We start from the raw sequence: 25,100 nt of genomic DNA on the forward strand, positions 1-25,100 counted from the left end.
TATTGAAAGATCACTTTGCATCAAATCAGGTTTTTGTGGAGTGGGATCCCCTAGTGACGGGGGCAGCATAGCTCTGAGCTCAGGGCGCTTGTGGCGATTCTGCATGTGTACTTGGAAGGCAAACTCAGTCAATGACTTCTGTGATTTATTTATTTATTTATTTATTTTGTGTGTGTGTGTGTGTGTGGCCTGGTGGCGGGGCTGGCTGGCATGTGGTGCTGGGGATTGAACCGCGGTCCCTGTGCTTTTGCTTAGCTCAGCTTGTTCTAAGTAGGTGCTTTAGACCACTGAGCCATCTCACCAGCCCAATGGCTTCTGTTTTTATTCCAGGTATAGTTTATGACCAAAGTATTAAAAATGTTTCTTAACACAAGAAGATTCTTGCTCTACATAAGCCTCACACCTATTGATCTTTGAGGTTTGCGCTTCAACACTGACAGGGAGGCTTTCTCTCACTGTGGGACAATGCTTATTTGGCTGCTAGAGGGAACGCAGCAGTGCAGGTTGTACCTGCAGCAGGGACACTTGCTGGCTTTATTTTACCACCAGCTCACCTTTAGGAGACAGAGCGAGCCTTGCAAGTGCCCCACGGGGTTCTGTCTCAGGCTTCCTCTGCTTCCATTTGCGGGAGTCACTCTGGCCTCCTGCACTTGGGTAGCAGTCTTGGGAGCTCTGTCCAGATGCTTGACTCCCAGGGAGGATACAGAAATCTTTGTGGCAGACATCAGACATCTCGGGGTCTGGGAGTCACTCATCTGCAGGGCCCTGGGCTTGTCCCTGATGGCAGGTCTCGGCATGGATTGCACACTGCCTTGGCCTTGGGAGCTTCACTAAAGGCTGAGGCCTGTGTTCACTCCTGAGGGCTGCATGTGTAGGGGGTCTCAGGCTCAGCTCCCGGGCCTGAGGAGCAGCCTCTGAGGACCCGCTCTCTGGGCAGCTGGTTGGATGGCTTTCAGGGGTGCCCAGGGCCCACATGTAAGCTTATGGCGCTCCCAAAACTTCCAGTTTGTACTGGTCAATGAATAAAAGTTTTACATATAAAAATAAAACAAAACACTTTGCATTAAATCTGATTAGTATAGCTACATCAACAAAGAGTTCTACTATTGCTTTTCCTGTGCACATAAGGGGCATCATGAGAGGAGAGGACAGTGTGTGTTTGGATTCCTCTTGCACAAGCCCTCTGCTGTCTCTGACAGACACAGAACCTGCCTCCAGCCAACCTGAGCCAGGACGCTGCTTCCTCCTCTCTACCTTTGCGGGTATCTTCTACCTGCATGGCAGTGACCTAGCACAGCTCTACAGCACAGTTCCACCTTTCCCTAAGAGAGGAGACTTCTCTTGCTTCAATTTAACCTTTGTAAGCAAAAATTTCAAATTTTACGTCTATTGCAGTCTTTCTAAAGTAAACTGTTGCCCTTAGTAGAAAAATGAGTTTTCTAAAAATACATTTTACACTTTAGTGCTACATAAAGAGGACAATAACCTTCAAAAAGTTACAAAAATAGATCTATGTTTAAAAATCCTGTCTACATGTGTCTTCAACAATACCAAGACGCTGCTCAGGGACTAGGGCAGGTGTGGCTGGGACTAGGGCGAGGATTTCTTCAGTTAGGGCTTTACAGCCCCCGGCAGGGAACCAGGGCAGATCATGATACAATAAGCATTTTGTGCTTATCAGGAGAGATGGAGGGGCACAGCTCCTTGCAGGGCGAGGGTGGAGGCCAGTTTTTATAACTCTCTTCTTAGAACATGTGGTGTCTCAGGGCTTATCCAGGCTCAGATTTGGACCTGTGCCAGTCTCAGGGTAAGTGGCTGGAGACAGGTGCACTGGCTCTGGGAAGGACAGCTGGGGCCAGTCTCAGGCTGCGGCCCTGGGAATCTGCTGACTGGGGCCCAGGTGTGGACTCCATGCTGGCTCTGCCAGAATCAGTTCTGGACGCATACTGGGCCTTGTCTGGGGGAGCCCCGAGACACTGACTGAGTTGTTTTGTAGGACTGCAACCCCACCTTCAGGCTCCTGGGCTCTTCAGAGCAGCAGGGGGGCAGCAGTCGCACTCCACCCAGAGGCTAACTAGGAGGACTGGGTGGGGCCCAGCAACCAGTCCTCTGTTCCACACTGTGGGGCTGGATTCTCTGAGCATGTCAGAATAATCCAGAGTGTTCCCAGAAGCCCTGGCCCAGGCCGTGCCCGAGGAAAACCCACCATGAATTCTCTGGGCTGGGTGCAGAGTGCTCCCCAGGCAGCCAGGCCTGGAATCAGTGCCCAGAGCTGCCTGCAGTTGGGGTTGGGTGGGGAGAACAAACAGGACCTTCCAGAGTCTTGGGGGTGGGCCCACAGCTGGGTGCAGCAGATGTCTCCCAGCTCCCATTTAGAAAGCAGAGACAGCCTCGCCCCAGCAGACTGCGAGTGTGAAAGAGTCAGCTCTCTTTCTTTCTTTCTTTCTTTCTTTCTTTCTTTCTTTCTTTCTTTCTTTCTTTCTTTCTTTCTTTCTTTTTTTTTTTTTTTCAGAACCAGGGATTGAACTCAGGCCCTTGTGCTTGCCAGGGAAGTGCTTATTCCACTGAGCCATCTCCTCGGCCCCCTCAGCTCTCTTTCAAGCCGCAAGGTGCCAAGGTGCTTTTGCGGGGAGCAGAATGATAGAGACTGCTTAGTTATGTGAGGCTTAGTCCAGCAAAAATGCTCACTCCCAACTGTGCTCCCGGAGAGCAGTCCCGAGGCAGGATGCGACCCCAGCAGCAGGGAACTGACGCGGGAACAGATGACAGATGGGTGCTCTCGACGGCCGCAGGCACTGCTGTTTCTGAGGAAGGGTGGCAGGGCAGAGTCAGGGCTGTGACAGGCAAGCACAGTGGTCCTGGCCCCTGGAGGAGCTTCAGGCTGCACAGCCCCTTGGCCATGCCTCCGGACAGGCAGAGGGGAGGGTGGGAAAATACAATCTCAAGATTAATAGCAACAAAGCTTTGTGCAGGAAGACTGAAATATAACGGAGAGGAAAAGCAAGCTTGAGCAGTCTTGACTATTTTATTGTGTTATAGGAGAGCATTTCAAAGTACAAAAATACTAGGGCTTCATGGCCACAACGGGGCTGGCTCGAGCCTAACTCTCCCTCCTTAGTGCCTCTTGGGAGTAAGAGAGAAGACCTCGAGTCCTTCACTTCCTAACCCTGTGCAGACTCGTTCATTACCTTCAGTGGTGAATCCATAGAGACGGGGCTTTGAAGTCTCAGATTTGAGAAACAGTGTTCCGTCCTCACTGTTCAGGATGAGAGCTGAGCTGTATCCCACAGGGGGCGGCCCGCGGGCTCAGGGGCTCAGGGCAGTCTTGTCCCACAGGGCCAGGCTCCCTGCTGCTGGGGTCACACTCAGCCGTGAGGCCCTACTCCTCTGCAGGCCCGCTCCACAGGCAGAACACACCCTGCCTGCTGTGTCTCTCAGGGTCGCGGCCGTCTGCGTGTTCTACAGTTAGTAGCTATTAACCCATTTTCCTTGTTACCTCATGAATTTCTTACAGTTAGGGATTTTTCCCTGCTAAAGTAGAAGGGGTAGATGTTGACTAAGTGTGAAAAACTTAACTAGTGGATCCTCCAATTGTAGGGAAATTCTTCTAGAAGGACTGCCCCCTTCAAGCTCCCATCGTTGCGTGAAAATACTGTTGTCCATTTCAAGTCTAGCTTCCTCACACTGCCTGTTGGACATTGGTGTGGTGCACCCACCAAGGCTGTCAGCTCTTGCCTGGTGCCTTAGACATTGACGCTTTCTCACCAAGTGCACAGACAGAGGGCACCTGGGGCAGCTGCCGAGGAGGATGCGCATCCTTCCAGCAAATATTTTAAGGAAGAATGAAAAGATTGTCTCCGTGAGTGGCCTAGAACTTTGTGCTTGGAGAAGGGTGTAGGCAAAGTGAGTTTTCAGAGCAGGGTTTTGTAATCTCATGAAATTCACCCAAAGGACTTGAACATTTCATCTGAGACTCAAATTTGGCTGCTCTGGTGCACACCTGTAATCCCAGCACTCTGGGAAGCTGAGGCAGGAGAACTGCAGGTTCCAGCCCAGCTGGGGCTCTTCTCAAGACGCTATCTCAAATTGAAAAATAAAATGGTGCTGGGGATGCAGCGTGGCGAGAGTGCCAGATTCAGGTCCTGGTACTGCCAAAAATAAGAAAGAAATCTGACTCTTGTTTCTTGGGTGAACTCTTGCAATTTCTTTGTCTTAATTATAGATGATTGGTCTGAACATTAGTGGACCAAATACAGAATCTGAGCTATTCGTGGGTGTACCGTCTGCGTCTGCCGACTTCGTGGCACCAAGACAGGGAAAGTGCAGGAGTTACAAAACAACAGAATGGGAAACAGACACGGCTAATACTCATAGTCAGGAAACACTGTGCGCTGATGGGGTCGTACCAGGGTGACGTTCGTGCAAGTGTGAGTCTGACGGCGCATTCTAACCCTTCCTTCGGCCTCTTCTCCCACGAAGGAACCAGGTGGCTCGTCCCAGGTACCTGCCATAATTTGAGTCAGCGCCAAGCAAACCTGCCAAGGACATGCAGGGCTCCCTGGTAACCTGGCCTCCTTGGTTCCAAAAGTGGAATACAGTGGTGGCTGGAAGGCTTGAGGCCCAGGCTCCCTGGTCACAGCTGGCCTGGCTGGCCTCAGCGCAGCAGGTGCAGGGGCTTCCTCCTTGGGCCCATCAACTCAAAACCAGGCACGGCATCCAGAAATCCCAAAGACCCCCAACGGGTCACACTCCTATGTATCTTTATTCTTTTTCTAATGTACCTCACCAAAAGGTAAACTGCCGCTCAAATGCCAGCACTCTTGCCCAGTGCATTTTGTGGAAACTTCACAGTTTGGAGTCAGAGGAATGTACCTGCAGCCTCCTCAGCCCATCTGAGGTGGAGGACTTCTGGCTGACAGGCAGGGACAGCTGCTTATGAACCACTCCGGTCCACATCTTCGCTGGGCAGGGCATGGCCAGGTGGAGCAGCTTCGAGGCTTGGTCCTGGATGACTGAAGAGGCTGACCCTTGGAGTGGCTGCACTCCACCATCACGCTCCGATGAACTCCCTGCTTGGTGGGGCCACCCGCAGGTATTCTGCATTTGCAGCCGTGGGCCCCTTAAAGATGCCGTTGGGCTTGGCTTCCTTGGGAAAGAAGTCCTGCTGGTAGTCCGGGTTGTCCAGGCTTATTTGATGGTTGCCCTTCTGGGTCCAGGGGGTGGGGCCGTCACAGGTGCTGCTGACACCGGCTGGCCGCGAGGTGTTGAGATACTCGGGGTTGCCCACAGCATGGCTGTGGGGGTTCTGGTAGTGGGGGTCTTGGCTGGGAGTGGCGTGCAGGGGCTGATTGTGATAGATGGGGTTCTGCACGGAGCCTGCAGGTCTTTGGGGGAAGGACTGGTTTATGTATTCTGAAATTGAAAAGAGGACCAGGCAAGATCAGCTGCAGAGTCCTGCCCCAGGACCCCAGGGCAGAATTCTGGGGTCACCATGGACCCATGAACACCTTGCACAAGTTCTCAGAGGACTGCCTGCATGTGTGTGTGCAGGAGCACAAGTGCACAGCTTGGAAATGTCTGGAGCTAAAGTTTAGATCGGGAAAACATGTATTTCTCAGACCGAGCACAGAGCCAGGTGAGAGGACATGAACGTCTGTCATATGTGCACACCTGCAGCCCCTACACAAACACATATTCACGCATGGTGTATGTACAGGAACACATGCATATATATGGAGTTGTCCTTGTTGTTTGCTTGAAACTCCAGAAAATCTGTGGATCTATTTCTAAAACAAGGAGGCCTGCCTCTTAGCTCAGCTCTTTAAGTGGCTGCTTCAACAAAGCAGTCAGGCTCAGGTTGCTGTGATTCGATCTCCATAACTCAAGCCAGCCAAACCTGCCCTGAAGGCATTTGGAGCAAAAAAACCCCTCAAAACTCCTATTTCTAAAACAAACCTACAGCAAACAGCTGCAAAGCCCAAACCCACACCCAGGCCTCACGCGCTCCACCTTTCAGATTTAGCTGCTTCTTCCTCCCAATGGGCCTGGAGTTTGCCCCACTACCATGACAGCCCAGGGAGGGAGGCTGTGGGCCAATGGTTTTCCAGGCCACCACTCACCGGGTGCAGGAAGGAAGGCGTCATCCAGGCTGTCCTCGGCCAGGGCGCCAGTGGGGTCTGAGCTGTAGCGCTGTAGGAAGCCGTCACCCCTGACAGGGCAGCTCTGTGGGGGTGGGGAGGCAGGCAAGGTGATGCTGGCACCGTCCCTCACCTCACTGGGGATAAGCACCCCCTGGACTGCCGGAGACTCAGGCTGGGGGCTGGGGCAGACCCAAGGGTGGGGACCCCCAGTGCTGGAGGTGCTCTGCCGTGGACGTGCCAACAGCCATGCACACATCACATGCACAAGGAGCCATGTGTAGCTCCTTCTGCACCTTAGTTAACTTTCAAGCTTCAGTGCCACATGGAAGTCTCAAATGCTCCATGCCCAGCACCTGCCGACAGCTGGAGGAAACAGGCTGATGGTTCCTCCGAAGACCCTGGTTCAGCAGGTTGGGCTGGGGGCTGAGGATCTACAGTGCCCTTTCTCTTGTGGTACAGGCGTCACCCTCAGGGCCTGGCACTGAGCTACACCCTCAGCCTTTTTGTTTTTTATTTGGAGACAGGGCCTCATTAAGTTGTTCAGGCTTGGCTTGAACCTGTGATTCTCCTGCCTCGGCCTCCTAGGGTGCTGGACTCACAGGGGTGATCATCTTGCCCCTGCCCCCCAGGGCACTGGGCTTACAGGGCTGCGCCGCCATGCCTGGCTGAGAGTTGATGTCTCTAACAAGCAAGCCATGGGCTGACGCTGACCTATGGTCCAGGTGCCACACTGAATGGCAGTGTGACATGTGGCCGCTGACTGCCAGCCACAGCATGCGCAGGAAGGGAGCCATGCTGGAGGAAAAGGAAGCAGGACAAAGCATGAGGGATCTGAGCCTGGACGGAGGCCTTGCATGCGTGGCAGGGCTGCACAGGTGCGGTGTGGCTGCGCAACTCTGCTCTGTGGCCTGTGTCACCTACCCCATTTCTAGGCACGCAAGCTCCAGTGGAGTTGTTGCTGTTCGCACTCTGAAAGAGAAACAGAGGCCTTGAGGGACACTGGGGACCCACACCTCGAGACACGGCGGGGGGCACCCATGGGTGGGGCGGGGATGTGCCTGACTGGCATGCTCTTCCCAGGAAGGCAGCCTGGCTGATTTCCCAGTGACCCCAGCAGGGCAGGGTAGTCCAGTGGATATGGCGCACAGAGCCATTGGTGCCCGTGCTTGATTGTTTTTGATTTTGGCTTTACTGTTCAGTTAAAATTTTACTTCTTTCTCATTATGTGAGTTTCACTAGATCTAGGTTGTCATTTTCTCAAAAGCTGATGTGTTCAAAACATGAGACAGCAGGAGGGAGGGGAGGGCAGGTTGGGAGGTTTTTTACCAGAGAGCTCAGGAGGGGAGTCCGGGAGGTGGACGGGCTGCTGAAGAAGCCCTGCTGTGGAATGAGGTACTCGTCGGCATCCACGACGTCCTCCATGTCCTCCTCGTCCATCAGGGCACGGTAGAAATTGGAGTCTGTGGGGCTCGGCAAGTGCATCCGCTCATCCCCCTGTGCAGAGAGGTGACAGTTAGCCAGGCCTGGGCTGCCCTCTGCTTCCCAGCCATACCTGAGGGGCTCTGTGCTCAGCCTTTCTACTGTGCCAGCATGTTCAGAGTGCTTCGCAGTCACAGACAGCCTCCTGAGGGAGCTAACGCCCAGGCTGGGTTTGAGCTGGTGCTTGTCCTCCGGTCCTGCCTCTCAGAGTGTGGGGACTGCGGCTGTCATCACACGTGGCACATTTCTACTGCACTGTACTGCGTCTTGATATTTTTGTTTTCTTGAGAAGGAGTCTCATTGTGTAGTGCAGGCTGACCTTGGACTTGCTTATGTGGCCCATGCTGGCCTTGAACTCACAGAGGCCCTCTTGCCTCGGCCTCCTGAGTGCTGGGACTGACCAGACTTGTTTCCAGAGTGGCTGTGACACAAGCCCTACAGCACTCTGCGGTGTACCACTGCTCCCCACTGCGTGTGTCTGTGCCTTGGCTGAGACTGGCCGTGGCCCCTAGCAGAGTTGGTGGGACCAGTGCCACCACCCCACCTATGGAGCCAAGCACCGTGGAGTTTGATAAAGTGATGGAGGACACAGGCTAAGGGTGGGGCGCGGTGACGTGGTGCCCAACAGAGGGGACACGCAAGTTCTGCCTGGTACCTGAATGACAAGGTAGCGCTGGGGGTCTCGGGCCATTTTGGAGAACTCCACAATCAGCTCTCGGAACTTTGGGCGGCTGTCTGCATCTATCATCCAGCCTGAGAAGGGAGCGAGCGAGAAGGAGAGCAGTGAGAACCTGGAAGAAGTGATAAAGATGGCGCTTGCCATGCTTTATATCCGGATGCCCTCCAAGAGCCCTGTGTGGTCACAGTGATTGGATTGTGGGGCAAGAAAAGATGACCTGGCCAGAAGGGGGCTTCCAGTAGAAGTGCCCTGGAGGTCCAAGTCCCTCCCCACAGCTCCCTTCTCTCCTGCCTCTGCCAGCACGCCGTGAGCATACCTGCTCTGCCCTGCTGCGCTGCGTGGCCATGGACTGACCCCTACTAACTGTGAGCTCAGGTAAACCTCTTCTCTTTAAGCTGCATGCGTTGTGTACTTTGTCCCAGCTGTGAAAAAGTAGCTAAGAAGATTTCTTAAAGGCAGCATTTATGTCACAGAAGTCCCAGAGCAGCCAAAGCACTCCTGAGGAGGGCAAGCAAGCAAGCAAACAAACACAGTCCAGCAGCATTACGTCCTGATTTCACAATACACCACACGGTCATGGTTACTGAAACAGCACAGCAGGTGTAAGAGCAAACACAGCCCCAGTGACCAGGACTGAAAGCCCAGGTGCTTACGCTTACACAACTGCTGATTTGTGACGGAGCCACCAGGAACACACACTGGGGAGAAAACAATCTCTTCCATAAACAGCACAGGCAAGATGTGCAGAAGACAGGAATTAAATCTTTGAATTGCACACAAATTCAACTCAACATGGGTTAAAACTCTAAAACTTAGGTGTAAAAAACTGAAATTACTTCAAGAAACTATAATGCAAGGTTTTTAAGACACTAGTGTAGCCAACAGTGTTAAAATTATGACCCTTGAAACAGGAAACAAAAGTAAAAATATATAATCCTAGTACTGTCGGAGGCTGAGATGGAAGAACTCCAAGTTTGAGCCCAGCTCAAAGAACTTAGTATGACCTTGTCTCAAAATGAATAAAATGGGTTGGGGTATAACTTGGTGCAAAGGCCTCGGCTTTAATCCTCACTATTGGAGAATAAAGCTAAAATAATAAATAGGAAGACATCAAGCTAAAAGAAAAACAGCAGCAGCAGAACACCAACAGCAGAACAGTGACAATCAACAAGAGTCAGTTGACTGAAGAAGGAAAGTATTTGCAGATAGTGCAACCAACAAAGAGTCAGATCCTGAAAGCTGCACACACGTAAAACCCTACAAAATAAACAACTCAGGTAAAAAATGGGCAAAGAACCAAACATTTCCCAAGAAACATATTTACACAAATATATGAAAAATGCTGAGTTTCATTAATCATTAGAGAAATGGACATCTTCTCTGCTAGAATGGCTTGTATCTCAAAGACAGGACAGGAGAAGAGGAGGTCAGTTGAACTTGTGTGCAATTCAAGGATTTAATTCCTGGTCAGGTTGTGGAGAAGAGGAGGTTTTCAGGGTCATGGGTGGGATAGTAAATTAGGACAGCCACGTGGAAGCCAAGATGAAGACTCCTCAAAAACTAAGCTAGAATGGGACCCAGCAGTCTATAACTGGGCTCACACCTGAAGGATACAAAATCTATAGCCAAATGCAGAACACCCCAGGTGTCCTTGCTGGATGAGTGGATGAAGCAATGTGGTGGACTTCCAGTAGAAGTAGGTGAACGCCTGCTCATTGCAGCCAGCCGGGCACAGAGCTGGAGATCGTTACATCGAGTGAGGAGCAGGCACAGACGGGAAGCACACTTCCTTGTGGTTTGTGGAAATCAGCGAGTCGGCCTCGTGTAAATGAGAATGGAGTGGTGGGCTCAGGATGTGGTGGAGGGTGAGGGAAGGGTCAGAGACTTCTGGGACGGGGAAGGTGGAGCAGGGGGAAGGTCATGCAGAGAAGGGTGGGTGGGGCGATCACTGCACGACGCGTGTGCATCAGAAACAACCCAGTAAATTCTGCAGGTTCACGCAATTAGTAGGTGCTAATAACTCCCAAAAAGGAAAAAAGAAGTTGTCGTCCCTCTGAGAAGAAAGTACTTCTGTGCAGTGCTGCTGCACAAGTCCACAACGGGGAACTCAACCTTCGAGGGGGCCTTTGGCTCGGGCCCCTGCACTGCCTGCTGTCACAGAGCTCAGGCAGTGATGTCTGGGTCAGAGCAGCCCACTCACCCCAGGCCGGCTCCTGCTCTTCCCAGCATCCCCTGTGACGAGCCATGTCACACGTGCAGCTGCTTTGTGATCACAGTGGCTGGCCTGCCTTTGGGCCCAAGCTTCCCACCCTCACTTCCTGTCTCCCTTGGTGGCCATGAGCCAGATCGGATCCGAAGGAGCAGCACAGCACTGGAAGCTGGAGTCTGCCCTGTTGGTGTGTGTGTGTGTGTGTGTGTGTGTGTGTGTGTGTGTGTGTGTGTGGTGTCTCCGCATCCCACACCCAGGCAGCACCTTGTAAAGAGGCTGGACCCAGCTACCTCCACCTCTGCTTGTACATTACTTGCTCTGCAGAGCTGGGGGTCGAACTCAGGGTGCCAGTGCTAGTGTTCCCGCTCACAGCCTCAGTGCACTGGGCACACGAGGACCTGTGTCCCAACCCTGTGCGCTGGAGGGTAGCTGTCCTGGCTTCCTTGGCCTCTCCAGAGACCCTGCTCTCTCCCCAGAGGCATCGAGCTTTTTTCAGCTGGATATTATGTGACCCTGGACAAAGCATGTGATCTCTCTGCATCCCAGCAGCTCAGCTGACACCAGGGCAGAGCTGGGTTAGCTCACACTGTAAGGCTCAGGAGGGCGCTGGCTCCCACTCACAGGACTGGGGTCTGTCCTGCCTGTCACCCCGCTCAACTGAGTCTAGTAGAAAAGCAGTGCCAATAGCTCACGTCCTCCACTGGGGGTGTTTACATCTGTCCTGCAGAGGACCTGCAGAAACATCCCACTTTGTTCATCCAAAGCAGGATGGTTGGCTCTGCCAGCCTCACTGTCAGGATTGTACAACATCCTGTCCCACCAGTCACTGCTCCACAGCTCTCCAAGCAGCCTGCAGAACAGAGTACTCGTGCAGGGGCTTGAGAGGACTGGGTCTCAGTGTTTGCTGTGAACACAAGCGAATGTGGATCTTGCAGCTCACGGGGGCCAGTGGGCACTTATTGAAGAATGCAGGCAGGTGCTCACAGCTGTTCTGCTGGGGTGCCTGCCCTAAATGAGTCAAAGCCCTTGCTGTTGGAGGTGGGGTCAAGAGCAGAGGGTCCTTCCTGCCGGGCCGCACTCACACTTGACCATGATCATGTAGACATCGATGGTGCAGATGGGTGGCTGCGGCAGGCGCTCTCCTTTCTCTAGGATGGATGAGATCTCGCTGGCAGGGATCCCATCATACGGCTTGGACCCAAAAGTCATCAGCTCCCACACAGTGACTCCTGGAGGAGGAAGCAAGCAGAGAGAGTAGTCACCTAGTGACACAGTGACCACCCATCAGGGTGGTTCTCAGTGTTTACAAATCTGTTTCTACAGCTCCAGGCAACTTGCTTGACTCCTGGAGCCTCAGCTTGCCCATCTAATGAATGGGAAACCATAGCTGCTGTCTGGAACAATGGCTGTGCAGGTCCAGTGAGAAAGCACACCTGGGAGGAATAGCGAATGCCTGACCCACAAGTGGGAGCATCGGTGATAGCACAACAGACAAGTCTGAGGACTCAGCCGCAGGAGTCTGGTTAACGCCATGGTGGTGGGGGTTCTCCCCCTGCCCAAGTGACTGTGTTCATGGGGTCAGAAGGACAGGGATTCCAAACAAGTCTGCAAGCTAAAAGCTCTAAATAGAGAAATGAGAAGCTACTGTTCCCGTGATAAAGCCTCTCATCTTTTGGTTCAAATTCAGTCGACTACCAACTTGCTTAACCAAGGTGAAGCGTGGATGTTTCTCCAACCAGCTGTTCAGCCGGCTCTCATCTCGGGCTCCTCTAACGTAGTCTCTGTTCTGCGTGTACAGCCCAACTATCCTCAGCTCCTGCTGTCCATAAGGGCAGTGCAGTGTCCTGCGCTGCTGCTGGGGGCCGCCATGGAGGGCCTGAGTCCTGAGCAGACCCCAGACCTCAGGCCCAGGACCTGGTGAGGTGCCCAGTTTCCACAGGTGAGGGACACATCCTAGACTTGACCTCCAGACACATGCTACAGCTTGAGAGCAGGAGCTCAAAACCCCACGTCTGGAAGGCTCAAAGTGATGCCCAAGAGACCTGGGTCCTGGTGAAGTCTATGCGCGTGTTTCGAGACTTCCAGCATGCGCAGTGATCACGGTCTCTCCAAGCACTTTGGAACAGGACACTCACTGTACTGCAGACTGGCTCAGATGCCGGGGGCCAGTCTACAGCTGAACTGCTGTGCGCAGCACAGGGTCACAGAGAGAGGGATGGCAGGGTCCTGGGGCCAGAAAACAGACTCATGTCTCTTCCCGTCACCCTCTGGGTCCTCGGTGGAAGGGTGTTTCCAGATCTGTGAAGGCGCTCAGCATACCGTAAACTTTGTCTTCAGCTCTTTAGTGAAACACTGGGTCATCATGGTGTTAGAATTTATCATAATTCTTTTGGCAGTAAGGAGACTGAATCCAGGACCCTTATACTAAGCCACATCCCCAACTTTTTTTTTTTTTTTTTGCGGAACTGGGGATTGAACTCAGGCCTTTGAGCTTGCCAGGCAAGTGTGTATTCCACTGAGCCATCTCCCTGGCCCAATCCCCAGCTTTTTAAAACATTTCTGTATTTTGATGCAGGTTTTTCTTAAGTCTCTAAGTTGCCCAGGCTGGGTGGGAACTTGTGACCCTCTCGCCTCAGCCTCCCTGAGTGCAGGGATGACAGGTGTGCACCACCGCTCCAGGCTCACAGTCAGTATCTCTTGTGGACTGCCAGAGACCATGGGGTCGCTAATCAGGAGCAATGCAGTTCCAACAAGATGATGGACACACGGGTCACACTGCTGTGGCATGGATAGGAGTGTGGCGGAAGATAGGGAGAAGCAAAGGGCTGGGGACCAGAGCAGTCAGAGCCTGGTGGAGCCCTGAGAGCAGAGGAGAGTTGGTGGCCAGGCTCACAGGGGACCCGAGAAATGGCTGGGGTGGGAGCAGACATGCAGACCAAGCGTGGCGGGCAGTGCCGAGGTTGGGGACAGCGGTGACCCCTCCTGCATGCTGCTGAGGGAGCTCAGCTCAGAGGTGCAGCCGTATCTCCTCCTGCTCCTCGAGGCGTGGAGGGCTCCTGCCTCCTGGTTTCTCTTAGGTGAGAAACTCAAAATACAACTGATTTAAAGAGCTGGGTGGAAGTAGGTGACAGGTGAAAGGGAGATCTTGTCACCAAAGAAGGAAAGGGACCTTGGGTGGGAAGAAGAGGGCAGAGATGTCGTGTGTGATGTGTGCGTGATTCTCCAGTGTGCAAGACTATTATACACCAAAACTCATGCTTAAAACCTTCTCTAGTGAAAAGAGCCACACAGAATTACAATGTATATGTTTTTGGAAATTAGAAAGTCAGTAAATACTGAGAAAGACAAATAAAAAGGAGACTTGAAGATGCTGCAGGGACGTTCTGAGGAATGGCTGGCCCTTGTGCTCCCGACCTGTCCCTGTGTGTTGGCCTGCAACTCTCCCAGGGAAGCTACTGGGCTGATTCCCTGCTGCTGCCGCTGCCACTGCTGCTCCTCCACTGCCACACAAGGGCTGTGGCTGGTTGACTGAGAGGAGTGGGAGCACGCCTCCTACTTTCTGCGGTGGCTTCAAGGAATCAGAGAGCCTAGTGCTGGGAGGTGAGACAAAGGCTGACTGTGACTGTGTCTCAGGGCAGGGTGCCGTGAGGGTGCTGGGCGCTAGCGCCGGGAAGGCCCCCTTCTGCTGCAGTGCCGCACCTTAAGGACGCCTCTATGGGCCTCTCCTCTGTTCCCGCATGAGGCTCCCAGCTCACTCAGGCTGCTCAGCAGGTCCTGGGCCCAGCCCCAGACCTCTCCTGCCTTGGGTACTTCTCGTGCTTTCTGATGGCTCTGGAAATTCAGGGTTCATGGGCAGAGGCGGCTATTCCATTACTGTTAATCATTGTCTTGAAAGAAAATACTTGTGTGTCAGAGCATATAAAGTCAATTAACGAACAATAAAAGCCAGCCTCGCCGCAGTACAAATTCATTAGCATCAGGACTTTGACTCACCGTAGCTCCAGACATCACTCTGGTGGGTGTAAATCCGGTGTAAAATTGATTCCAAAGCCATCCACTTGATGGGCACCTTGGGGTGGCGGGAGATAAAGCGGGAAGGCAGCTATTAGTGTCCCTCTCTTGCAGTCATTAAATACAGCAGGCCGACTGCAAGTGACTCCTCTGCCCAGGAATGTCCGGGGCTATGGGGCCAGGTCTATTCAGTGCTAAGGGTCCTGGCCAGCCCAGGGGTGCGCAGCACCCCACATTTGGATGGGTCTTCAGGGGACAGTGCCCCAGGGTTGATGGTTCCTGGAGCCCTGCAGACCAGAAGCTCAACAGAGGAGCAGCTGGTGCAGCCAGAGCCAGAGTGGGGGGAGGAGGGCTTGGTGGGTGTCTGTGTACCCCAGGTGCTGTGGCAGGGCAGAAGATTGGCTTCCTTTGCTGCTGGTGACAGTTACACATCTCAGAGATGTGCAGGACCCCATAGCCAGCAGCAGACAGCTCTGGAACCTCCCAGGCAGTCTCCAGAGCAGACCAGAGGTGCTAGGGAGTTCCCAGCAGCTACGTGCAGAGGGGCAGGTGGGGCTGAAGCTCCGCTGATGACAAAAGACACTCCCCACACAGCAGGCCCTGGCCACACACAGTGGGTGGCTCCGGACGCCGCCCTGTGGCAACCTCACCTTGCCCCCCTCGGCGTGGTACTCCTTCTCCTCTGCGCCCAGCAGCTTGGCCAGCCCGAAGTCCGTGATCTTGACGTGCTGTGGCGTCTTTACCAGGACGTTCCTGGCTGCCAGGTCTCGGTGCACGAGGCGCCGGTCCTCCAGGTAGTTCATGCCCTGAGACAGAGGGGCTGTGGTGAGGGCTCCCTGACCCCGTGCAGTAGGGGGATGCGCAAGCCCAAGCTGGACACTGCATGCATGCCCACTCGGAGCTGCTTTTGCCCTGTGAAGGTGACTTCTACTGTCTCTGTGCTCTGGGTCATGGACTTAGAAGCTTGCTGCTGGTGAATGCTCATTACCACAAGGTATGATAGGAATGTACAGTGCATGATCATGTTAAACAAATCACAATGGAGACGCCCCCACGGATGGCCCTCATGGTCCCTGAGCCCTCCACTCCCGCCACTTTCTGCCACAGCTCTGCTGTCCTCCTTGCTGACTGATCCCAGGCTTCAGTTGTGCTGCCCTGTCTGCCCCAAAGCCCATGAGGCTTGGGCAGAGGCCAGAAGATGCGCAGGGCCAGACTGAGTGAAGGGTGGGCGAGGCCAGGCGCCGGGTTGAGCGGGCAGCCTTGCTGCTGGCCCATGCTCAGCAGCGCTGATTATGCCTCCTAAAGACAGGAACTGGACCTGTAGGCCTGCTGCAGCAAGACTGATGAGACAGGTGTGTTCAAAGCCAGGGGAAGGTCTGGAGGGGGCTCATGGTGACGTGTTTTTGGCTGTGATAATTTTCTAAAAACTGAAACATCTGCTGTGTCTTCATGCCTTCCACCCACAAGACACAGATGGCTCATACCTGCTCTGCAGAGCTGGCCATGGGGACCCTGGGGGAGCCCCTGGCAACAGGGACCCCCACACCCTGGTAGCCCTTCGTCTTTGCCCAATTCTAGCCTTGCCTCCCTTGACCCTGCTATCCCAGCCTGGCTACCCACTTAATCCCAGGAGAAGCCACACTGTTGTCCCACCAGCCACTACTGTGTTCCTGGGAAGAACCCAGACAGGTGGGGATAAGGAACTCAAATTGTACCCAGCACCATGAAAGACAAACCTGTACACACTTGTGCACCAGGCTCCAACACCCATCTGTGCCTCTGTGTGTGTGTGTGTGTGTGTGTACTGGTTCTGTGCACACAGCGATCAGCCCAAGCTGACCGTTAGTAAGGACAGCACACCCCACAGGAGCACCCCTGAGGGTCCCCTGAGCCAGCCACTCGGGCCAGGCAGGCTGCTTGTTCCCCCTGTGGTCCCCTCCTGCTCGCCCGCCCGCCCGCCCATCGGCCCCTCACCTTGGCAATCTGCACACACCAGTTGAGCAGGTGCTGGGACCCGATGTTGTCCCTGTGCTCACGCACATACTCCAGCAGGCAGCCGAAGGGCATGAGCTGCGTGACGAGCTGCACGGTGGAGGTCAGGCAGATGCCCAGCAGGCGGCACACGTGAGGGTTGTCCACGCTGGCCATCACGTAGGCTTCCTGCAGGCAGGGACACAAGTCAGGAGGCTCCACGGGGTGCGGACACAGGCCTATGCTGGGCAAAGGGCCAGGGACATGGTGTGGGGTGCAAGGGACTCATGGAGGCCAGGGAGCCACAGGGAGGGGGGCCTGCATGGTGAGGAGCCAGCAGGGCTGGGTGAAGCTGAGTCCCTTGGTGCCACTGAGTCTGCGCACTGGGTGGCTCCTCAGGGAGCCCTGAGGTGGTGACAGCCAAGGAGAGGCCCAGGACTCCCAGCAGGGCTCACTCTGCTCCAGCCTGGGGGCCATGGTGCCACACGAGAGTTCAGAGCTCAGGCAGGGCTACCCAGCCAGGGCAGTGGATGAGACTCCTGCTCAGGAGCAGCCTGGCCTGCCCTGAGGTGGGCGAAGGGGCCTGGGGTCATGGGATACACTTCGGGCATCCCAGCAATGGCTCTGAAGTGCATGTGGCAGACAGCCTCCCAGTGGGCACCCTTGCCGCTCTGCACACTGCCCCATGCCCCTCTCCGCAGGCTGCTGTGCTGCAGCCTAAGTGGGGGTCTGTGACACAGACCCTGGTTTAGTCCCATTCTGCCATTCTTAGCCTGGACAGCTGTATTGTTCACAGTCCTACTCACAGAGGGGCCTCCTGTCCATCGAAAGGAGGTGGTGACCTCCACTGGGACGCAAAGGAGACCTCAGTACTGCAGGAGAATGTACTCCAGGTGGGGGGAGCCAGATACCAGGCTGTAGGTCCAGGTGGGCACGCAGCAGGGCCGAGAGCCTGGGGCACTGAGGGCCCATGCAGGTCACGGCTGCGCACTTACTCCACACTCATTCACCCACTGCCTGGGGCTGAACCCAGGACACATGCACAGGCTGCACCCCGGTCCCAGGTCCTCCCCTTCCTGGAAGCTCTTGCTGTCCCCTCCTTGTGAGGTCTCTGTGCTCACAGCATCCAACACCCTTGCAAGCCCCATAGTTCTTGCAGGCCACCTTGGGCACGGGAGAGCTCTGAGAGGCCAGCCTCCCCCAGGGGACATGCAGGAGTGGACACTGTGGGAAGGAACCCTGGGGCTCCCACTGAAGTCCAAGCCTCTGCTCAGAGTGCGTCCTCCTGCACCTGGGTCTGCGTGATTTAGAAGAGCTCAGGCCAGCCTGCACTTGTGCATAACAAGCTGGGTCTGCTGGCAAGCACTGTGACACATTGCTGCAGGTCCCAGTGCGACACAACGGGACACTTTCCTGAGGGTTTGGGATCTGTTCCCAGGTAGGATGAGCGCTTTTTTTTTTCGTATTACAAGAGTACTGACATTAACATACTGATATTATGGAGTACAATAAGCCATGCATACTGTCATCCTAGCACCTTGGAAGGCTGAGGCAGGAGCATGGCAAGTTTCAGCCCAGGATGGGCAATTTGGCAGCTTTAGAGTACCTGGAGTCGAAATAAAGAAGTCCTAAGGGACTGGAGATATAGCTTGGTGTGAAGGCCCTGAGTTCAATCCCCATTTCAGAGAAAGGAAAGAGCCAAGCAGATGTCAAATCCTTGTGGACACCATGCACCATAAAAACTCCCTCTGGGGTTGCTCTCTTGTTTACAGAGAACTGTGTAGAGCCAGCACAGGGCTCATCTGAGGCCGCGGTTGGGACTTCTGTCTAGGTGTTCCTCTAAAGCCTGCATGCTCGTGGTGGGGCTACGAAGGACACTGGGCCCTAGGGGTGCAGAACCAGCTTGCTGCAGGGGGTGGCGGTCCTGGGGTACATGAGCAGCTCTCCTGAGGCAGCCTTGGTGGCATGTTGCCCGGCCTTGGTGCTGGTGATTGGTAGACTGAGACCTCTATAAACTGTGAGGTAAAACAAACCTCCCTCTGCCTGCAAGGTGCAGTATCGGGGAGCCTGCAGAAGACGCAGTCGTAGCACACACCTGAGGCCCGCCTCTCCACATCAGGACAGGCCTGCCTGGGCTCCTAACCCGGGCCAGTTGCCTCCTCTGGAGCCCACTGCCCACCCAGGGGTGGCAGAGGACCCCAAGGGTCCCAGAGCATTGCACACACAAACCAAGATACAGCTGCAGGGCCGCTGGCTACGGGGTGCTGCACACACAAGCTCACACCCCTGTGGCAGGTATGTCACACTGCGCTGCTGTGTGCTCCGCTCCTGTCCTGCATCTAGCCTGGAAAGGCCCACCAGCCCCCACCTCCGAGGATGCCAGCAAGGCTTGACTCCAGCCTCTCCCTGAGTCTGGGGAGCTCTGCAAGCACCCCAGAGAGAAGCCCCTGCTGTCCCGTCTCCTGAGGTCTGGGCACGCACTGTTCTCACTTCCAGGGCAGAAACGTCTGCGAAGCGGGCCCTGTGAGCACTGCGCCTTGGTGGGCGGCGGGCGCCAACCTGGACCGGACCAGCACAGAACTGGGCGGGGGGTTGGCCACACAGGATGGGGGCCTGCCAAGTTCCATCCTTCTGAAACATGATCGGCCCATTGGACAGACAGGTGTGGCTTCCTGCCGCCCTCCTGGGCGCAATGGGAGACCAGTTAAAGTGAGCTTTGTCCTTCACTATTGGTCTTGGAAAAGGTGGAGGTGCGGTGTGACCACAGCTATGGGCAAAATCCACTGCCTGGGAGCGGGGTCCTCCAGGGCATCTCTGAGGCTCAGGACCACTTTGGCAGCTTACGACTCTGTTCTTCTCCAGGAGGCATGGCTGCGTCCCTCTTTGCTGCTCATCTCCCTCATCCATGACTACTTTACATTATGAGTGGGTGAAAGGGTTGCATTGCACCCAACTCCTGGGACAAGGCCTGTGCAAGGGGAGGAACCCCTGACATTTTACCCTTGACAGCTAACCACGTCCCTGACTGCTCTGCAGAGCAGAGGACCCAGCACACACTGGACACTGAGCATGGGGCCACTAGACCACCTCTGGCTCCGAGGCCGCACTCAGAGAACACCAGGGAAGCACACTCTGCCAGGGTGCACTGGCCTCTCAATTCAGGGCGGCAGTCCCTTTGAGGAAGCCAACTGCATATCCTCCCTGCGGGCTCTCGGCACCCACAGCCGGATGCTGAGCCCCCGCCTCTGCAGGAGCAGCCGGGCCTGGAGGTCTCCTCCACTTCTTTCCTCTCAGCTGGAACAGCTGACAATAGCTGACATTTGGGAGAAGATCAAAGATGTCCCTGAACAATTAGGGGGAAGAAAGCCAAAATAACGGAGCACAAAAGGAGGTCAAGAGAGAGGTGAAAAGAGGCAAAACCGGGTCCGTGAGGCGTCTGGCACTTGCACCTGCCAAACCTTCACTCTCTGACTTCTGCTCCACCCCAGAAATCTCAGCCGAAGTCTCCAGTCAGAGACTTCTTTGGACCCCGGCTCCTCCCCAGAGATCTGCTGCTGCATGGGCTCCTCCAGGAGGCAGGGCTCCACTGGGGGTCTGCTGGGTCAGCTTGGAGGAGTAGAAGGTGGGAGTGTGCTAGCAGAAAGGTCTTCTTTCAAGCAGAGCAGGTGCGACCTAGTGAGCCCCCTATCTGGGCCCATTTCACCCCGTGTTAACAGCCTGGACAGCACACTGACAAGCCTGACACCAGCTCTGCAGCCTTTCCAAGGAAATATAATCTTGTTTGATAAGTGTATCATCGACATTAGGACTTCCTGGTGCACTGAACAATAATAATTCTGACCATCTTTTCTTTAGGAGTATATCATGGGACCCTCACTGTAAGAAAAGGGGGGAGGCTGCCCAGAGAAAATCAGAGTACAGAGGGTATCACTCTGGCAAAGTCTCTTGTCCACGCACATTAAAAGGCCCCTGCCTGCTTTGCTTACAGGATGTCTGTGGTTGGGTGGGACGGGGTGTTTCTGCCTGGCTTTCATTCATGGCTGCAAGAACAGCCCTTGGAGGCCACAGGTGTGATTTTCCTTTCTTTTGACTCTGTGTCCCTCATGTAGTCCAGCAATGGTGAGCCTTTCTTTCACCGACAGCAAGCAGCCCGCCTGGCACACATGCCAGAGGTTTGCCACACTGCCCTGGCCCGAAGCACCTCTCTGCCCCTTTCACCTGCCCAGGCTCAGATCAAGAGCCGAGACTGCAGTAGCTCCAGGCTGCAATGCTGGCATCCATGGCTCAGTCTTGTCTAGGAAGGGGCCTCATACCTGGCTCTCCCTGGCAGAGTACAGCCCCCTGCTGGGCTGGAGGCCAGAAGGCTGGAGAAAGCCGCATGCTGCAGACGCCAAGGCAGCTGACAACAGGGCTGGTGTTAGATAGCAGGGTGGGCAGGGTTTTATTTAACGTGTCCTAGGACTGGACCCAGGGCCTCGCAGTGAGCCCCAGACCCAGCCTCCCAGAGTGCTGGGAGACATGTGTCACCTCTGGCCTGGCACTAGTGTATACAGTGGACCTCATGTTGTACACCTTTGGCATTGTCCATAAAGGTCCCTCCAAAGCTAAGACCCGAGTTCCACTCATCATGACCGACTCCAGCCTCCTGAGGCCAAGCAGCTTTCTTGAGGCACCATTTCTCCCCAAAATGTGCTGAATTTGGGATGCTTTGTCCCAGGCCCCTCTCAGTGCCTTGCCTGAAGGACCCAGCACTTTGCTCAGAGGAGTCAAGGACACAGTCCCTGGAGAATCGCAGCACGACAGAGGCGGCTGTGAGGCTGGCTCCCCTGTAAGCAAATTCTGTGCCCGTGCGACAAGCTGGTTTGGCAAAGGTCTGTGAGGAAAGCGCTGGTGCAATGGTGATAATTGAAGTAAAGAACTGAGGCCAGGGAGGTGGTACGCCCCAAATCTTAGCACCCCAGAAGCCCAGCCTGGGAGAGTTAGTGGCTCAGTGTGGCCCTGCCTAGACTTAGAGCGGTGAGGAGGCCGGGTGGGGGCAGCTCAGTGCTGTGGTCCTGGTGCCAAGCTCTAGTGCTGCAGAAAAGGAGGAAAATAACAAGTAAACAAAGTCCTGGTCCTTGGGATGGGGGAAAGCAGGGTAGAAGAGGCAAGCTTCTCAACAAGAGGCCTGGATTGTACCAAATACAGGAGGCAGGCAGATGTGGAAAGCGGGCGTTTAGACAGGGTGATGGAAACAAGCCTAAGCAAGAGCCGCAGACCTCAGGCCCAGCCCAGGGCTCCTGATGCCCAGCTCTGGGCAGGACTCACATCCAGGATCTCCTTGTTGGCTTTGGGAGACGTGGCTTCTCTCAGCTCCTTGATGGCCACAGGGATCTTCACTTTCTCCCCTTCTGGGATCCAGAGTCCCTGGGGTGGGGAGAGGGGACTCAGCTGGCAGTGGTCACACATGCAGTGCTGACCTGTGTGCCAGGTGAGTTCAGGGGCCACACAGCCCTGGAGGGCAGGGCCCAGCTGGAAGCAAAGCCCGCCGGGAGCCCCGTGACACAGCCCCTCTCATTCTGGGCCTCCCAGCCTGAGAGACTACACTGGGACGGTGCCAGGTCAGTGTGACACACCCCTTGCAGAGCAGGAGAGGGTTGGCTCACTGTAGCTGGACTTGGCAGGACAGAAGGCAAGGTGCAGGGCCATCAGGTCCCAAGCAAGACAGGCAGCCCCTTCCCCACCTGCCACATGCCCTCCTTGCCACTGACCCCCAAAAGGACCATGGCTGGTCTATAAAACGCTCCTGCACCTGTCACTGTGGTTACAAAATTTTCCTCTCAATAACTCACAAAAGCCCTGGGATGCCCAAGCCCTCAGCCAAGGAGGTGGTGGTGGAAATTAGAGACGCCAAGGGTGGAGGACTGCCTGGCCGCTCTCCTTGAAGGAGGGGCGATTGTCTCCGCTTGGCTGAGCCTGGCCCTTTGCCTGTGTATTGATGCGTACAGAGCTTGCTAGGACTTCTCCTTATCCCCTCACTTGGCTTTAAACTATGCAAATCGGTCCAGCTGAGGTGCTGACATGCAGTCTTTAAAGCAAAAATGTTTTCTCCACCCCCACGGCTCCCAAAGAAAACGTGTGAGCCAGAGTGGGATGGACATCCGTGCTCTATGCTGTTATCTGGGGTGAACCTCGAATAAGAAGCTATGTCTTCCCAGGGCATAAAAGACTGCACATCAGAGCTGAAGCGCCAACCCCATAACATTAATTCAGTTATGTTATGGAGGTTACTCCTTCTGCGTAGCCTTCTCTCCGCACCTTGTACAGGTAATTTCAGGCCATCTACCCAGCCCAGCTCTCAGCACTCATGCCCTTCCTGCCGTTCTCACAGCCATGCACCCTCCAGCCACTGCTTTCTTCATAAATTAACAACCCTTGGGTTCCACCCTGGGTCAAGGCTTTGCTCCACACAGCCACCGTCATAGCTGGACTTAGGACCCCTTGGTTCCCCATAACCACAAACACTCCTTAGTGTCTTCAAGCTTGCGTAGGGTTGCACTGGAAGTGGTAGACTGGAAGTAACTCAATCGAATTCCAGTAACTTTTCTATGGGGTTATAAGTATGAACTTCTTGGGCCTCAATAAGGCAGGAAGGGCTCTCTCTAGCCAAGGGTCTGGTCACACACAGCATGCCAGGGCCTGCGCTCTCCATGCCAAGGGCCCCAGGGACCTACCTTGTAGACCGTGCCAAACGCTCCGGAGCCCAGAACCTTGATCTTCTTGAATTCTGTCTCCTTTAGGATCCTCAGGAGAGCCTGGTTGGGGGCTTCTCCGCTGGGCGTTAGGGGCTCTACTAGCTGCAAGGAGAAGGGGAGGTGTGAAGTGCTGGGTGCTAGGGTGCCGTGCAGATGAGGCCTGGCGCTCGGCATGGTGGTGTAGAAGGCAACGGCGCCTCCTCTGAGGAGCCCGACACACCAGGCATGCTGGAGCACTCCTCCTTGCCCAGTTCTCTGGAGGCTGAAGCAGGAGGATCCCAGTGTGGGCCCTGAAGTGACTTCCCAATTTAGTGAGAGCTTGTCTCTAAATTTATAAATAAATACAAAAACAAATGAAGGGTGGGGGATGTAGCTAGTGCACAGGCCCTAGGCTACCTTAGTCCTGTAACACAAACACACAAACAAAAATAAAATATAGTAGAAAGAGAAACAGACAAGAGCATGCATGAGAGGAGCACATCCAACACATGCTGTCTCATCTCCATGGCAACCTGCTGGCAGGAAACCTGGAGGGACATGTTCATCCTATGGCATCTTTGTTGCCTGCAGGGCCCATGGCATAGAGACATCTGCTGCCTAGGGACAAAGGTTTCCAGAGGCAGCATGGAGGGCACTGCCAGCCAGAGCCTGAGAAGGAGGAGCCACTGCGCAGACAGTGGACCATCCAGCGTGACCCTGGCTCAAGTGGAGCCCTTCCTGGAGCCAGTAGCAGCATGTACCTCTGATGCAGCAGAGGCCACAACTCAGTCTGGAAAACTGATGCTTGCTGGGCCCGAGATAGCAGCGTGCGACCCCAAGTACAGGCAGGCAGACATAGGATGTCCCCTGGCACGGCTCCCACAATGCAATCCTGACTCGGGATCTACACAAGCATACTGCACGCATGCTCTGAGGAGGTGCTGCCCCTTCTGTGGGCAGGGCGCACCCCTGCGTGCATAGTGAAAGGGACAGGGCACCCCTGTTTTCTCTGCCTACTTCCTGGCAGGAGACTGTGAGTTTGAGGGCCACGCACGCTCTTGTGGGATGACTGGCCAGAGGCCCAGAGGGACGGCTTGTCCCTACAGACTGAAGACTTGGGAGGACGCAGAATAAACCTTCCCCCTTTGTAGCTCGATTGTCTTGGATGTGTTCCAGCGATGGGAAACTACCCGAAGGCCCGGGAACCACAAAACGGTGCACACTCAGTCTCCCAGCAAGGCTCCAGCACGCTCACCTCTCGTTCCTGCAGCAGCCGGCGAAGCGTGCGCTTCCGGACGATGTGACGCCGCCGCATGAAGAGGCCAATGCCCAGGCCCAGCACCACCAGCAGCAGGAGGCCACCCACAATCCCTGTGGCGATGGAGGGGATCTTGGGCCTGCAGTGAGGGAGAGACAGAGCCTGTGATGCTGATGTTCACATATTCCCTGCGCCTGGCGCAGCACCATCGTTTCAATCCCTGGAGGTGGGCTGCACAGCACCCAAGGGAGAGTGGTGTTCGCATCATTCTCCACCTCTCCCCACCCCCAAAACTGAAGTCTCGGAGCCCTTATCCACAGGGTACCTACTTTGTAATCTACTGACTGAGAAACATATAATTTGCAATGATTCAGGCTTCTACAGAGCTTTTATGTGATTTTGACTTTATTCTTCCTGGAGCGGGCTGAGTAGTGGAGGAGCCCAGGTAGACACTGTCTCCTAGCCAGGCAGGCAGCTGAGACTCCACCAGAGCCCTGGGCCTCCAGATAGGACCTGAGGTCGCAGGCCTTGGGACTGAGCTGTGAAAAGCAGCACCATGGTCCTGTGTGAGGTTGCCACACAGGGCCAACCTCACGGGGGAAGCTCCCAAGCCAAACTTCAGGCTCCCCAGGAAGTCTCT

At 54.9% G+C, this 25,100-nt stretch overlaps 1 protein-coding gene across 1 annotated transcript in view; it reads right to left on the reverse strand.

Annotated features, from left to right (window-relative positions):
• Positions 1-2,621: 2,621 nt before the first annotated feature.
• Egfr (epidermal growth factor receptor) overlaps positions 2,622-25,100 on the reverse strand; it is a 127,501-nt gene continuing 105,022 nt past the window's right edge. The window contains exons 17-28 of the mRNA XM_023706917.1: positions 24,458-24,599; positions 23,203-23,325; positions 21,797-21,895; positions 16,493-16,678; positions 15,169-15,324; positions 14,501-14,576; positions 11,590-11,736; positions 8,275-8,372; positions 7,467-7,634; positions 7,062-7,109; positions 6,120-6,222; positions 2,622-5,412 (exon numbers count right to left, since the gene is read on the reverse strand). Coding sequence (XP_023562685.1) covers positions 5,051-5,412; positions 6,120-6,222; positions 7,062-7,109; positions 7,467-7,634; positions 8,275-8,372; positions 11,590-11,736; positions 14,501-14,576; positions 15,169-15,324; positions 16,493-16,678; positions 21,797-21,895; positions 23,203-23,325; positions 24,458-24,599 — 1,708 coding nt within the window. The 3' untranslated portion in view covers positions 2,622-5,050. The remainder of the gene's footprint in view (positions 5,413-6,119; positions 6,223-7,061; positions 7,110-7,466; positions 7,635-8,274; positions 8,373-11,589; positions 11,737-14,500; positions 14,577-15,168; positions 15,325-16,492; positions 16,679-21,796; positions 21,896-23,202; positions 23,326-24,457; positions 24,600-25,100) is intronic.

The sequence above is a fragment of the Octodon degus genome, unplaced genomic scaffold (assembly GCF_000260255.1).
Source record: "Octodon degus isolate 3935 unplaced genomic scaffold, OctDeg1.0 scaffold00275, whole genome shotgun sequence".
Lineage (NCBI taxonomy): Eukaryota > Metazoa > Chordata > Mammalia > Rodentia > Octodontidae > Octodon > Octodon degus.